At 33.8% G+C, this 17,261-nt stretch overlaps 2 protein-coding genes across 15 annotated transcripts in view; one reads left to right on the top strand and one right to left on the bottom strand.

Annotated features, from left to right (window-relative positions):
* Positions 1-17,261, bottom strand: part of LRRC28 (leucine rich repeat containing 28) — a 230,878-nt gene that overhangs the window by 161,780 nt on the left and 51,837 nt on the right. For all 7 annotated transcript variants that reach the window (XM_016433390.2, XM_007479425.3, XM_007479424.3 and 4 more), the window contains one exon: positions 10,804-10,844. In XM_016433390.2, the coding sequence (XP_016288876.1) occupies positions 10,804-10,844 (41 nt within the window). The remainder of the gene's footprint in view (positions 1-10,803; positions 10,845-17,261) is intronic.
* TTC23 (tetratricopeptide repeat domain 23) overlaps positions 9,447-17,261 on the top strand; it is a 116,680-nt gene continuing 108,865 nt past the window's right edge. For all 8 annotated transcript variants that reach the window (XM_056807093.1, XM_056807084.1, XM_007479430.2 and 5 more), the window contains exon 1: positions 9,447-9,541. The gene's annotated coding sequence lies outside the window, so the exon portion shown is untranslated. The remainder of the gene's footprint in view (positions 9,542-17,261) is intronic.

The raw sequence follows: 17,261 nt of genomic DNA, 5'->3' as shown, positions 1-17,261 counted from the left end.
TACCTCCCATCTCTATGTCTTTATATTGGTCATCTTCCATCCTTGAAATACTCTTATCTCTCATCTTTATCTCTTAATTTACCTAAATTCTTTTAAGGCTTAACTCAAATCCCACCTTCTCCAAAAGGCCTTTCCCAACTCCAATAATTATTAATGCTTTCCTGTTTCAGATTGTCTTCATCTGATCAATATATTTTTATGTACCTAATAATTTACATTTTGTCTCTACTATTAAAATGTATGTTCCTAGAGGACAAGGACTAGTATTTTACCTTCTGTTATATTCTTTGTATAGTTCATAGTAAATGTTTTAATAAATACTTGTTGACTAACTATGCATTAAGACATACAAGCTTACTTTGTAAATTAAATAAAAAGTATATTTTAAATATTGCATCATTAGTATGCCTATTTGAAAATGCATCTTTTAAGACTTTTGAATTATGAGAATTATAACCTGAACTCACATTTTCAGTATTTCAGAGAAGAGATTTGTTATTTAGCTCTTCTTTTAATCAAGCATTAGTATATATCATGGACAATGGGAAATTTTAGAAGTTCTATAAAAATATAATACTGATATGAAAACAACATGGAAAAGAAAGTAGTTCTCAGAATAACTTTCTTATCCTATAACTTGAAAACAATATGAAAAGCTCCAAATATGTAGGAATAAAAAATTGCACCAAGAAAACAGAAATATCTCCATATAATATAAAATCTTCTAAAATTTCAGTAGAAGGCTAAGCTATATGAAAATCCCACTCATCATAACATCTGTCATTGTTCATTCCAAGACCAGCCTGAACAACTTGATAGGTTTAAATTTATTTCAAGTGCTGGCTATGGTAACTTTAATTCTGTACCTCCTTCCCTCCTAACTTTGCATGATATCCCTCAACAGGGAGAAGACAATAAACTTCTTCATCCAAAAGTGTGGTTATCTATGGAGGAGGTCAGGAAAGCACTGAAAAAGCAAAGTTGACAAAGGAAAGCTACAAATCCAGTTGTGGCATTTTTTTCAGGAAGTTCTGCCCATCAGGGTGGCACAGTAAAGTTAAATGGCACAGTAAAAAAGAAGCTAGGTCTGGAGTTAGTTAGACTTATGCCCAAAGGGCACCAAAAGCAATGCTGGGTTTATACCCTAAAGAGATCATAAGGAAAAAGACTTGTACCAAAATATTCATAGCTGCACTCTTTGTGGTAGCAAAAAATTGGAAAATGAGGGGATGCCCTTCAATTGGGGGATGGCTGAACAAATTATGGTATCTATTGGTGATGGAATACTATTGTGCTCAATGGAGTTAGTTAGACCAAAGTTCAAATCTGACCTCAAAAATTTACTAATTGTTTAACCCTGGGAAAATTACTTTCTGCCCCAGTTTCCTCAATTATAAAATGGAAATAATAATAGCAACTACCTTCCAGGGTGTTGTGAGGATCAAATTTTATATTTGTTAAGCACTTAGCACAGTGTCTAGCATATAGTAGATGCTTAACAAATGCTTATTCCTTACTTTATCCTCCTCTACTCCTAACTCAAGGACATCATGAAAGCTGTATGGCACTTAATATGTATATAGAAGAAAGCATAAGCCAGAGTAGAAAGGAGAAGGGTACAAATAGTTCCAATGAGCTATTAGAAGAAATGGGTTGAAGCATCAAAATTTTTTTTTTACTGGAAAAGCAATTTCATTGCTGTAGGGAGAGGTCCAATAAGGAATTTCCTCTAAAGTAATTTCCTGCTAAAGTAGATCAGTACCTCTGCTGCAATTTATTGTCTTAGAGAATCACTTTAAGTACTAAGAGGGTAAGTGAGTTACCCAAAGTCACACAGTCAGTATGTATAGGTATTGAACCTAGGTTTTTCCAGACTTCATAGACAGAGTTCTGTCTACTATGCTCCTCAGTATCTTTAGAAATAAGGATAGCAAAAGACAATAAAGAAGAAAAAAAGTAGGTTTTTTTATGAAAGAGCTAAAAGTCCCTAGATAAACCAGCAGTAAGACTCAGCATAAGAGAAAAGGAATATAAAACATGTGAAATCATATGAAAATAAATAAAATATTATGCAGTGATAGAAAACAACCTAAACCTCCAATGAAACAGCATGTCAATGATAATGAATTCTATGAAACTTCTAGAAACAAAGGAAATAGAAACTCTGAATTCTATGAAACTCCTAGAAACAAAGGAAATAGAAACTCTGAAATAGTTTAAAAGAGAAAACTAAAAGCAGAAATAAGGGAAGAAACTGGTTAAAAGTAGGACAAAAATCAGAGTTCACAAAGAAGAAATCAATAAAACAAATAGAAGTGTGGATAACTGAAAACACATAACAGACAATCTCTCCCCCAAAAATGGATGCCATGAAATGGCATGAAAATGAATGGCATATTTGGAACAGAAAACTGCAAGGAAAATTGATAGAATATAATTAAGACATTATTATTCAATCACCATGTTTCCACTATAAGCCAAAGTTACAGATTGTGAAGATAGGCCACAAAGAAATAATTTAAAACCAAAAGTTTTAAAAAAATGAAAAAAAATCACATAAGAAAATTCTCCAGAAGTGTTGATATAGAGAATGAAGTTACAATTATAATAATCCATAGATTGCTGGAAAAAAAAAAGAAATCTACAAACTTAAATGACAGGGAACAAAATAGGGGTTAATAGCAGAACTTGAATGTCAAACAATACATATTGGAGGCAATCATAAAGAAGATTCTTTAGTTACCAAGAAAAATAAATATAATTTTTTATCTTTAAGAAATCTGAGACTTGAATTTATTTCACAAAACAAGAGAGACCAGGATGTACCCCAAAGTAATATCCTGCAAAACTGAGACTAACTAAAGAAATCACTAAAAGAAAATGACAGACTTTGGACAAAAGAATACTCTGAGTCATTCCTACAAAAGAAATCAGATCTGCGGAGAACAGTCAATATGAAAGCATTCTAAAAAGAGAAAAACAAGAATGGTACATAAGTACTCGTAATATGAAAAGACTAAATAATGAAATTAATATTCTTGTTTCTTTTTTATCCTTTTTTAATTTTCATGTCTCTAAGTCAATTTGAAGCTATTTTTAAAAATCTCTCATATTAGTTGAAGGCCACAGAAAGAACAAAGAGGAATCATTTAGGTACAATATCATATAGGATGCTAAAATTTTAAGAGGGCTTAAATGTCAAGAAACAGAAGGTAAAAGAACTGAATTAGCATTCTGTAGAATAAAACTTCTTCCATGATCAAGAAATCAATATTTACTTTTTTTTGGTGTACCAGGTAACAGAAAGAATTTTCTCTGGCAGGAAATGAGAAGGCAAAAGAGAAAGGATATGTTCAGATGCATTCCAACCTAGTCCAGCTTTGAGAAGAAAGAGAGCAGAGTTTTCTTTAAAATTTTGAAATATAGAGAGATGGGGCGAGCTGAAAATTAATCAAATGAGAAGACTTTTAAGGAGAAAAACCTGGAGAAGAGTAGGCGACAAGTCTAATCCTAAAAGGAATAATAAATAATATAGAGATGTCAAAAACATATTCCTACTGAGAGAAGCAGGGAACAGAGGTCTCATAAGGAGATATGATTTCACGGAACTATCTTCTAAAATTTGAATTCTAACAAAAAGGTATCAAATTTACTATTATTTAAGCTTAAGAAAAGCTCTTTTAAAATAACTAAATACAACTAATAATTTATTTTCTTATGACCGATTTTTTTCTGAACATCTGACATTTTGTTTGATGGGATTACTTAAGGCTAAGTACAAGAAGATTCCCCAAATGACTCATATAAATTAGATGAACCAAAATTAAAACAATAATAAAATTCAACGGTTCATTACAAACTAGAAAAAAAAAACCTAGACATAAGAACATCACTTCCCTCCTCAAATCTGAGGCTCTTACTAAGCTTCATGGAATAGAAAATGTTTTTAGTGCTGAAAAGTCCTTGAAGATCTTTTAGTTACCCATCACTCTCCCTTTCTTACATTTTTTACAGATGAGGAAACTCTTTGGAGCCCAAGGTGACATTTACTATTGATAGAAATAGAACTAGGACTCATCCAACCCAGTATTCCTTACATTACATTACACAGTGTTGCCATAAGGTCACAGAATCTATACTGCCAATTATTTTTTAAAAACCTCCCTACCTTCTAACTTTTCCTCCTAAAAAGATAACAAAACCAAAAAATTGCTCTAACAAAATTGTAGGAATCATAAAGGTCATAAAGGAAACATAAAATAATCACTTTTAAAATCATTAAACTTGTTCAGGGTTGCCTATTACTTTAGTTCGTAATTTTAAAGAAGGATATGCAGAAACACTGCACAATCCCAAAATAGATCAATAAAGCATTTGAGGAAAAAAATTTTACAGAACTCTAAAACAATACTGGTATAAGAAGTCAAGGATAATACTTTTTGTGTGGAAAAAATATGAGGCTTGCTGTCATTCAAACAGGGTTCCTACTTCTACCCTCCTTGACATATCTATTTGAATGGGTATTAGGCAAAATACTAGTCCATCTCCTCCCACACCTAATTCTAATCAGTGAATATGACCTCCCAATTGGGTCAAAGGATTAATAAGGTTCAATCTCATTAAATGGGAGCAGGAACCTCTTAAACACAGTGGTCTCCAAGTGATCACATGGGCTGGACTCAGGAGTTAGCTTTAGAGTCATATCACTTCAGTTTCATAAATGACTCTTTCATGAAGGAGCCTCCAATCTAAGGAGGTGATATTACTCTTGAGGAAAGAAATGATATACAACTTTAGGTCCTAGGAGGAAGGCTGACTGGCACGAAGGATGAATTTAGAACTGCATCCAAAGATCAGTAAGAAAACAAAGTAGGAACATGGCTTATAAAAGAGAAATAGCCTGAAAAGTTTATTTTATGGTGATCCAGTAACTAAATTATATAAGGAATATGAGAAATTCTTTAAGAAATATAGGCTACAAAACAATCCCAAAGGGTTCATGATCAAAAATGCCATCTCCTTCCAGAGAAAGAATTGATAGTGTCTGAATCCATACCAAAGCAAAGTTTTTTTCACTTTCTTAATATTTTTTTGTCTGAGTTTCCTTCCACAAAAGGATTAATGGAAGTTTTTGGAAAAAATGTTTTATATGATTGCACTTATAAAATCTATATGATATGGCTTACCATCTCAGCAGGGTAGAGGATAAGAGGAAGGAATTCAAAATTCTTCTGAAAATGTTGGAAACTGTTTTTACACGTAGTTGGGGAGAAAATAAAATAAAATTGGAAATAAAATAAATAAGCTATGTGGATTTAAAAAGAAGTGCCTCTGTTAAGAGTGTGTACACACACTTATAATAGGTGCCTCCTCTTTTTCTCCTTTCACTCTCTTCATAACCCTTATCAATTTGGCTTTTGATATTATTCAACCAAAGCTGCTCTCTCTAAAGTTACCAATGATCTCTTAGTTGCCAAGGTCAACAGCCTTTATCACTATTGATCATTCTCCTCCTTGATGTTCTCTTCTCTCTAAGTTTTCAGAACACCACTCTCTCCTGTTTCTGCATATATCTATCTGACCAATCCTCAGTTTCCTTTCCTGAATCCTCCTTTATAGGATTATGCCCTCTAACTGTTGATATCCCTTAGGTTCTGTCCTGGGCCACTTTCTCTTCTCTCTCTAAAGTACTTTACTTACTGACCTCATCAGTTTCCATGGAATTAATTACCACCTCAATGCTTATGATTCTCAAATCTATCTATTCTGCCCTGATCTTTCTGTTGTCCTCCAATCTCTCACATCTTCAACTGCCTTTCAGATAGTTCAAACTAGAGGTCCAGTAAACATCTTAAACTAAATATATCCAAAACAAAACTCATTATCTCTCCTTCCTACTCCAACCCCACTTCCTTGTAGCAGGCAACACAATCCTTCCAGTCTCTGAAGCACACAATATAAAATTTATCCTCAATTTCTCACCATCTCTTATACCCTGCCATAACCAAGTTGTTGCCAACACCTGTTGATTTCACCTCTGCAACTTTTCCGGAATTCACCCTCTTCTCTCTGACATTGCCACCACTCTAGTACAAGCCCTCATCACCTCACGCCTGGATTATTGCAATAGCTAACTGGTGTCTTCCTGCCTGGAGTCTCTCCCTACTCCAAACCATCCTCCATTCAGCCACCAATGTAAAGTGTAAATGTGTCCATGTCATGCCACTCCCCTACTTAAAAAACTATGGTGGTTTCTTATTGTCTCCAGGATCAAATATAAAATACCCTGGAACTTAAAGTCCTCCATAATTTAGACTCCTCCTATCTTTTCTTTTTTCTTATACTTTATTCCCCACCATATATTCTCTGATCCAGTGACACTGACTTCCTGATTGTTCCAATAACAAGACACTCCAGGTCTTGGCTCTGAGCATTTTCTCCTGGGCATTCTCCCATGCCTAGAATACCCTCCTTCAACTCTACTAACTTTTCTGGTTTCCTTTACATCCCAACTAAAATTCTATCTTTTACCAGAAGCCTTTTCCAATCCCTCTTAATTCTAATTCTGTTACTCTTTTAATTATTTCCTATTTATCCCTGTATATAGCTTGCTTTGTACATAATTGTTTGCCTTTTGTCTTCCCCATTATACAGTAAGCTCCTTGCAGGCAGGGACTATCTCTTGTCTCTCTTTGTATCTCTAGCACTTAGCATAGTGACTTACATATAATGAGTCGGTGTTTATTGACTAATTGAGTATGTAATATGGTAGTTTTTAGTAGAATTCAAAGTTGAGAACAGTTACATGAAAAAATGCTCTGAATCATTATTGGTTAGAGAAATGCAAATTAAAACAATTCTGACATACCACTTCACACATATTAGACTGGATAATAAGAGAGAAAAGGAAAATAAATGACAAATGCTGGAGAGGATGTAGAAAAGTTGGAATACTAATGCACTGTTAGTGGAATTATAAACTAATCTAGTCATTGTAGAGAACAATTTGAAATTATGTCCAAAGACCTATAAAACTGCACAGCTTTTGACCTAGCAATACCTCTACCAGGTCTATATCCAAAGAAATCAAAGAAAAGGGAAAAGTACCTATTTGTACAAAAATATTTAAAGCAGATCTAGGGACTTTCTAGTGAATAAACTTCTACCCATGTACTTCCTTTATATTCCATATTCAGAGAATATCAGGGGTAATAAAATTTTAATTGGCTTGTTTGGCCTCATAAACCTCAGTCTTCTGAACTTGAAGTTAGTCTCTTAATGCTAGGTAAATACTGTCCACTAATCAGAAGGAATGCAATCATAATCTGTATCAGCATAGCATAGATTTGAAATTGAATTTAAAGTTAAAGAGTTCCTGAAGTTGAGGTAGACATTGGAAAAGAATTGTGATATATATATATATATATATATATATATATAAGATAGAAGTAGAAAACTTCAAAAGAACCAAACATTTAAAAGGCACTAGCTGATCAAGATCTGAAACTAGTGTCCTTGGATTCTTCAAGAGCAGATAGAAAAACTACAAGTTTTCCAATTACCTGAAGAATGTATACAAAGTGCTAATTTTTATAATAGTAATAGGAGATTCTGAGACAGGGTTCTCAACAAGAGCTGATAAGCAACAAGAAAAGAGGCCCAGGTTGCAGAAATGACAACATATTTAAGGAAATTTTTCCATTCGTTCAGGGACAGAGATTAGTGGTGCCTAGGAGATAAGAACTAAGAAGCCATAAACTATGCCCAGAGAAATACCAGTTATAAATGTAGGCTGCCTCAGTCATACATGCAGTCAACTAGTTTATTTTTTATATTTTATGCTGTTTTCTTTTGTGACTAAAAGCATATATAAACACTTCTATCCTTTTTTTTAATGTGTAACTATGAGAATGCTCTATAGAAGTGTTATATTTTATACAATCTCAGCATTATAATTTTGGAAATAATTATAAAGTCATGTTGAATGTTGTAGATTCCAATAAATTCAATTCAGCAAATAATATTCTATTTTGTATAATGATTTTTGGCTGAATAGAACTTGTTGGAATTTACAAAATTAAAAGCCAGTGCTATAGATATTATAGTTTTGTTGCTATAAAAAAGCAACCAAATCAACTGGGAGGAAATGTCCACTTGTCTTAGGATATATCAAATTCATTAATTTATATTCATTAATTCAACTTTTATTAGGCTCACTCAGCACAGAGTCCTATGCTGGACACTAGGTTAGATACAAAGTTTAGATTAGACATTTCCTGCCCTTCTTTAACAAATATTTATTATGCATTTACAAAATGCTACTAAATATGCTCCATGTTGTAGAGTTAAAAAAAAAAGTGAAACAGTTTCAGCCCTCAAAGTACCTTCCTGGATTACAAATATAGAGTTGCAGAATATAATAGAAGATAATGTAAATAAAAGAAGAGGAAACTTGGGCAAAAATAAATTAAGTGACTTGTCGGGGTCAATCTGACTAGAAATAGTCACTCCCTTCTTGGAGCTTATAGTCTGGTAGAAGTGTAAGACACAAATTAAATGTGTTAAGAAATTGTGTAGGACCTTTGTGTTGTGGTGTTCTCTTTTTTTGGGGGGGAAGAAGGGGATTGGGAGTTGGAAACATTTAAGTGGAAGGTCATATTTAACCAAAAATAATTGGAGAAGGTTTCAAGGAAGAGGGTATATATGAGCTGGGCCTTATGGGAGTGAATTCAACAGGTAAAGTGACATTTCAAATTCAACATGTTTTAAGTGGAACTTGTTATTCCTTCATCATCCCAAACCCACTTCTCCAAATGCCTCTACTTCTATTAAACTTACTGTCACCTTTTTGGGTGCCAAGGTAACAATATTGAAGTCACTTATGATTCTTCCTTTGCCCTCCATTCCCAAACAATTGCCAACTCTTGCTGATTTCAAAACCATACCATTCTCTCCATTTACAAATTCACTAAACTAGTTCTAGCCCCTATAATTTTTTGACTAAACTATTGTATTAGCCTCACAATAAGTCTACATGTTTCTCCCTATTATCCTTTCTATGTATGGTTGACAAAACAGATCTAACTGTCATTTCCATATCCAAAAAGTCTTTAGTAACTTCCTATTGACTCTAGGATATAATACAAACTTCTCAGTCCAATATGTAAAACCCTGCTCAATATGACTAGGTATTAGGGTTAATTCTGGCCCCCAACAATTGCTTTTTATCTGAAAAAAGCAAGGCATTTCCAGTTAGAAAGTACTGAACAAAAGACCTCAAGTGAATTTAACAACTATACCATAATGTTGAGACTGGAGAACAGATTAGGATTATTAAGGGTTAAATCAGATAATCTGGCCATGAACAAACTCAATCACACCTTTGTTCTTTGTTTTGCTATGAAGCCCCTTATGAGGTAACGGCTACCTTACTAGAAGAATGAGGCTATAGGAAAGTTTCTCAGAGTCCAGACAAGGCCATGAGAGTAGGCACTTTTTTCTAAGAAAAAAAGGCCCCAAATCCTACAAAGTGAACAACAGGGTGAGCCAAACTTTCTCCCCACCTATTTCCTTTCTTCTGTTTGTTTTTTTAAATATATGACCATGTAGGTGGAAAAAAGGTGAAAGGTATACTGTGGAGACAATCTACAAGATCTGGCAATTGACTAGATCTGGAGGGTAAAAGAGAGTGAACATTCAAGGAAGAGTTCAAGGTTAGAAATGTTACTGAAAAGACAGTGGCACACTTAATAGAAACAGAATGTTAAGAGGAGGAGTGGGTTTGAGGGTAAAGATATGAGTTCTTTTTTAGAAATGCTGAGCTGAAGATGTGGAGGTGCTCAGCAGGCAGTTAGTGATATAACACTGAATTTTAGGAGAGAGATTAACTTTATTTAATTAAGTCAAAGGCCCTACATCTGAAACCTGGCTGTCATTTACAGTAACCTATATGATTATGGGCAAGTAATTTACCCTCCCCAATTATATAATGTATAGAGTGAAGGAATCAAATTAAATAAGAGGTTCTTACCTTTTTTTATCCTAGACCCTTTTGGCAGTTTGATGAAGACTGTGAACATCTCAAAATAATGCTTTTTTTTTAATGAGGGAAATGGTAAATTTCCATCAGTAAAGCTTACTGAAAATAAAAATGTCATTTTTTCCTATCTAATTTCAAAAATCCTCTGAAATCTACAAAAGGCAAGGTCAATGGATTTAGGTTAAAAGCTCCTGATTTAAATGATATTTAAGGTCACTTCCAACTCTAAATTCATAATCATAATTACAAAAGTTTCAATTCAATATAGGAACAAAAGCCATTCTGAAAGGGGCTGGGAATTAATAATGAGAATTTAGAAGCTCTGGGATTAGACACTTTTCAAGAAATTCAGTAGCAAAGGTCTAGATAAAAATGTGTTAGGGAGAAAAGCTAGTGCAGTCAAAGGAAGGGTTTGTATTTGTTTTTGAAGACTGAGAATCCTGAACATATTTCCAGGCAGATGAGAAGGAGTCAGTGTTTGGAGATTCATTTATGTGCTGGTGCTAGGTTCTGGAGGAGTCAGAGAAAAATGGAATCAAGTAAAATCATGAATTAAAGTTATATCCTATTACTATAAATAACTTATAACTATATAATTTTTTAAAAAAGAAAGTTAATCATATGATTGATCACATGGTTTGATGGGCATATGATTAGGGATTTTAACTTTAAATGATCACTATTGCAAATATTAATAATACGGGCAAAGGTTTTGAACAATGGATAAACAAACAAACAAAAAAATAAATAAAATTGACACTTACAATTCCACTAGGTTTGGGAGCTTCTGAGCAAGATCTTCTGGCTGGAAAAAAAAAAATTCAGGCCTTACTGTTTTTAATTCAAAGAAAAGCACATGAAATCTTGAGTTATCACAAATATATGCTATTATGGTAATATCTAAATAATAAACATATTATAAAAAACTGAATATTACACTGTTCAGGATACTGAAGTTTTATTAAACTTGTATACTATATTTTGTTAAAATTGACACTTTCCTCAGTACAGTATAATTATCAATATATGGGATACAACTGAAAAGGGAAACATAATTAATAGCCCTTTCCACATTGTGTTTTTGTGAAAATCATTCTTTGATTTTTAAGTTTCATTTATTCATTCAACTGAGTTTAAATAAATAAATATTAAGCATCTAAAATGATATAAGGTACCGATGGAGATACAAATTCAACAAACAAATTAAAATTTAAGGAAACAATTTATTACACGTTTGAAACTAGGGCAGAATCAAATATTAGATAAGGCATGATCCCTGAATTCAAGGATCTTGAGTTCAAATGACCAAAGTACCAAAGAGTGGTACAAATTTAGGTGCACACAAACTATGAATGTTCAGAAGCTGAAATGACTCTTATATCTGGTCATATGAAGATGAAACACAGTGTCTGAGTTTTCAAGAACAAGTAAGATGTAAATATGCAATGAGTAGAGTTGGACAGCAATCCAAACTACAGAAAGGGTACAAAAAGCAACAGGGTGAGAAAGCATGGAATAGTGTTAAGGAAAACAGTAAGTTATAACTTACATTACTGTGTTTTATAGTTTGTTTCAAAGACCTTCCACAAATATTTACACAAGCTAGTGGGGCTACTCTGATTTGATTGCTACTCTTCTAACTGGCCTGTGGCTTCCCTCCACAGGGTTACGGTATTTCTTTTAATTTATCTACATGTTTGCAATCATATTACACTAAGGAAAATAAAGACAGGCTACAGCCACTAAATGGTGAAATACTCTCCTAAACAAAAATAAATAAATAAATAAATAAATGATGAAATAGTTCTCCCTTCAAGGAGCTTCCATTGTAGATATATATATATATATATATATATATGTATATATATATATATAGCTTCCATTGTAGTAGATATATTATATTATATATATATATATATATATATATATATATATATATATATATATAGCTAAGGTAATTTGAAGGTCAGACAACTTAAGGAAAAAAAAACAGGAAAGGTGTAGTATAGGAAATGGTACCTTGAAGGAATTTTGGGACTTCTAAAAAGCAGAACACATGTACAGTCAGGGAATCAAGAGTAGAATATGAAATTCTGAAGGAGAGTAATATATTTCAGGAAAAGTAGCTAGGGTTGTAGATGGTTTTAAGGACTAGGCTAAGGGGTTTATATTTTATACTAAAGAAAACAGAAGGATACACTGAAGATTTGAGCAGGGCATTAACAATGGTTAGGACAACTAACTTGACAGCTGTGTGGTAAATGAATTACAGAAGACAGACAAGAACCTGGGAGACCTAAATTAGGAAGTTATTGCAATAGTCCAAGCAAGAAGTGATAAGTATTTGAACTAGGGTAGGAGATGTGTGAATGGAAGGAATTCAATGAGAAAGATGTTTTAATGAAATGTGGCAATCAATTGTCTATACAGGGAGAGGGCAAAGATAACTCCAAAGTTTTGACTTTGGAAACCAGGAAATAAGCTTGAGTTCTCAACACAAGTAAGTCTGAAGAGGGGATAACTTTAAGAAGTTTGGAGGATTCAAAATGGAGGAGTTCCACTTTAAATATGGGTTTGGACTGCTGAAATTTATATAGTATTTTAAACTAAGTGAAATTCTTCATATATTATTTCATTTGAGCCACATAACATCCCAGTGAGGTAGGACCACACTTACACAGCTATCATTATATCCATTTTACAGATAAACTAGGAATCAGAAAAATCAACAAGTTAAAAGTTAAATTGAAATTTTAATTCAATGGTCATATAGTATATCAGTGTCAGGATTTGAACAAGTCTTCCTGACTTCCAAGTACCATACAATATCTAATGTGTCCCTAAATATGGGAAGGTTATGACCTAATTAGACAATGAAGCATTCTTTTAAAATACTGAAGAAACTGCTAATCTCAATTAAAATCTATCTGAAAAGCACCATACTTTTACACTAATAAAAGGACTCCATTTTTAGTATTCCTGTCTTATTTTTTAATATACAATATATGCAACACATGTTCCCTATAATAATTGCTGCCATTCATATAGGACTTTAAAGTTGGCAAAGTGTTTTACCTCTGTAAGTTAAGTCACATATAATATTCCAACCCTGGGAGATAGGTCCTATTAAACCCACTTTATAAAACTATCACAGAAGAGTAAGTCAACAAGCATTTAAGTTCTTACTATGTGTCAGGCAATGTGCTAAGTCCTGGGGGGTGTATATTCTGAGGCAATATACAAAATAACTATGTACATACAAGATATCTACAGTATGAATGGGAGGTAATCTCAGAGGAAAATATTGATTTGGAGTGGGGAGACACTACTGGGGGAAAGTGCCTGAAAGAAGGCAAGATCTGAGCTGTCTTAAAGGGGAGCTAAAGAAGCCAGGGACAAGGACAGAGAACATTTCAAGATGTGAGGCAATGAAAAGGCATGGAGAACAGAGATGAAGTGTCATGCCAGGAATAAGTAAGCTTGTGTAGCTGGATCCTAGTATATGGAGAGGAGTGAAATGTAAGAAGCCAGGAAAGGTATAGGAAGGAGTCAGGCTTGTGAAGTTCTTCAAATGCCAAACAGAGGCCTTTATATTTGATCCTGGAGGGAATAGGGAACCATTTATTCAGTAGGGGAGTGATTTGATCAAACCTATACGTAAGGAAAATTACTTTGGCAGCTGAATGGATAATGTATTGAAGTAGAAAGAAACCTGAGGCATGGAGAGAAAGGGACATATATGAAAAATGTGAAGGTGAAAACAATCATACTTTTTTTGAAACCTTCTAAGAATCAACATTGTATATTGGTTTCCAAGTCAGAAGAGCCATAAGCCATAGGCAATGGGGGTTGAGTGACTTGCCCAAGGTCACACAGTTAGGATGTATCTGATGCCACATTTGAACCCAGGATCTCTTATCTCTAGGCCTGATTTTCAATCTACAATGAGTTACCTAGCTGTTCCCAGAAACAACCATACTTGAGAAAAATCTGGATGTGAGGTATGTGTGAGGAGTGAAAGATGACACTGTGCTTCTAGCCTGGATGACTGAGGAAATGGTGATTCCCTTTACAGTGATAAGAAAGTTGGGGAAATGGGAGGATTATAAGGAAAGATAATGAGTTCTGTTATAGACATGCCAGTTTGAGATGCCTAACGGACATATAATTCAAGATGTCCAAAAGTCAGTTAATAATAGGAAACTGTAACTCAGCTGAGAGATCTGGATTCAATATATAGATCTAAGAATCTTCTGTATAGAAATAATAACTGAATTGAAAAGTTCTTATGAAAACACTAAGTGATATGGTATCGAAAAAGAAGAGATGGGAACCCAGGACAGAGACTTGGGAGACACTCATACTTAGTGGACACAGCCTAGATATCCAACAGAGGAGACTGAGGAAGAGTGGTCAGACAAATGTTAGAAGAATCAGGAGAAAACAGTAGCACAAAAACCTAAAAAACATCAAGAAGAACAATATCAAAATTTGCAGGGAGATCAAAGAGGATGAAGACAGGGAAACAGACATTATATTTGGCAGTTAAGAGATAAATAACTTTGGAACACATCATTTCAATTAACTAATGAGGTCAGATGTCAGACTGCAGAGAGCTCAAGAACATGAGTGGAGAGGAAATAGAGGCACAAAGTATTGGCAGTTTTTTCAAGTTTAGCCAGGAAGGAGAGATATATAGCATGATAAGAGAGCTGATGGAGATAGCTGGTTCAAATAAGAGGTCATGGTGTTCTTTTTTTAGGGATGAGGGAGACATGTATTTATAGGCACCAAGGAAGTAATTGATAGATAAGAAAAAAAAAAAGAAAATTAGAGAGTGGAATGATAAAAAGGGCAATTTGATGGAGAAAATGGATGGAATAAAGAATATATGTTGAGGTTTGCCATAACAAGTGCTAATCTCTTCATGTGAGAACAGGGATGAAAGAGGATTTAGGGGGTGGAAGATGTCTATATGACAGAAGATGAACAAAAACAGAGAAGATGAAGCTGACTGGAAATAGCTACAATTTTTTCAGTGAAGTATAAGGCAAGATCCTCAAGTGAGAGGGTAGAAGGAAGGTTTGGGGGGGAGAGAGAAACAGGTTGAGAAGAAACAAAGTCTGAAACAACACTTATGCTTAAGTAGGAAAGCAAATTGAATAGGGAGCTGTAGAAGGCCTGCCTTAATGCTGAATGGGCTCAGTTTAGGTGTATAACATAAATTTGACTCAATTGGAAAGGTTTTGTGATTTCCTTCCATTTACCAGCAAGTGAAGAGCAGCAAAGCAGAGAAATGGTGGGAGTAACAGAAAGTTGAGGTTAGGCAGAAATAGGACAGGGGAGTAAAGAATTGAAACACAGATGACAATGAAGAGTTGAACTTATTCATCAAAAGGTTGAAATAGGGAAGATAGTGGATGATGGCTTGAGAAATATCTGAGAGGAGGAAGGGTAGGAAATTATGATGAAAATAAAGAACATATTTGGAGTTGTTAAGAAGGAGGTAAAGACAAAATGATAAGTTTATGGTCTCCCTAAACACTCAGAGCAAATTCCACTAGGAAAATGAGTTATTTCATTAACTTCCTCTTCCTTCCCAAACTCCTACCTATACTAGTGTTACTTGAGATTATTTCCCATCTACTCTCCTTCTCTCTCCATATATATATATGCATGCATACATATGTCTGTGTGTGTGTGGTATCTATGTAATAGTTTATATACTGTTTCCATAGCAGGACCACAATTTTTGCCTTTTTCTTGTGTAGCCCCAGTGATTAGCATTAGTGTTTGACACAAAATAAGTGCTTAACAAATTGTTGACTAAATAGCTGAGTTGTGAACAATTTCAATAATATATCTGAATAACTCCAATCAAAGTAAACTGAATACCACCAGTGGAGTTTGACAACACAAGAAACTCACTCTATTTATTAATCTTGGGGAAAATGAGCTTAATATGATTTTCCTTTTTCTTTTTGTGCAAACCACTGAGTACCCAGACACCTATTTAAGTTTGTTAAAAATTTTCAATTCTGGATTGCTGACTAAAAGGATATTTTTCCTGTTTATGGTCCTATTAATGCAGATTAAAATATAATCTTGCATTTTTAAGATTATTGCTATTTCATAGCAATGTTCTAAAATTACAAAACTGTTATAATATTTTCCATGTTCTCCTAGGGCAGTGGTTCTCAACCTTTCAAATGCCGTGATCCCAGAATACAGTTCCTCATTTTGGAGTGACCGCAAACCAAAAAATTATTTTGGTGGCTACTTCAAAACTGTAATTTTGCTACAGTTATGATTCAGAATGTAAATACCTGATATGCATTATGTATTCTCATTGCTACAAATTGAGAGGTTGAGAACCGCTGTCCTAGGGCATATACTTCCCAAGAAATAGCTGTCAAAATACAGAAGCTTTTGGAAACTTATCTCATATCCTTTGGATTTGAAGAAATTGCTAAAAGCAGTAATAGAAGCTTTGAACTTTTTAATTGGATCCTCAAATATGGTTACTTTAAGAATAATTAGTAAATGGACATAGTATAGATGATACTATCAACTAACTAGATATACAATCACAGGGGATTTCTATGTACTCATCACAGGTGAAGATGAGAAAGGAGGGGTTTCCAAGTCAAAGAGTATATGCAGTTAGTTCGAAAGGATTTGTTCAATTATAGAAAGTAATGGAATATGATGGTGACTGTTTTTCCTTTCTTTGAAGATAGTTGAATGGAGATTTTTAAATCCTATGACATATTACTTAGTTTTATATTTTGAGGACAATCCTATTAAGCTTGAATAGTCTATTAGCTCTTTAGTCCCCTCAGTCCAAATTATCGATGTTAATAATAATCACAGCCATTAGAATCAATTAGTAAAACATGGTATCAGAGGCTTGTATTATTCACAGGATTTGTAACTATACGTCTGGCATTCAAAATGGTTGCTATGATGATATTTTCTAGGTGATCTTTTCATGGTTCAAAAGCTTCACTCTGAGCTAAGTGGACTGCTTACATACTAACAATGGGATTTTAGAATACATTAAATGATCAGTCCAATATTATACATAGATAAAATAATCTTAATTTATTACTGGGGACAGTCATAGATTTATCATTCTTAGTAATCAAATGATATTTCAGATGATCATTTATTCAGCAAAACTAAGTACTACTGTATATAGTAAATTATGCTAAGTTCAAGG

The sequence above is a fragment of the Monodelphis domestica genome, chromosome 1 (assembly GCF_027887165.1).
Source record: "Monodelphis domestica isolate mMonDom1 chromosome 1, mMonDom1.pri, whole genome shotgun sequence".
NCBI lineage: Eukaryota > Metazoa > Chordata > Mammalia > Didelphimorphia > Didelphidae > Monodelphis > Monodelphis domestica.
The sequence above is the reverse complement of the archived record's forward strand: the minus strand, read 5'-3'. Positions and strand labels throughout refer to the sequence as shown.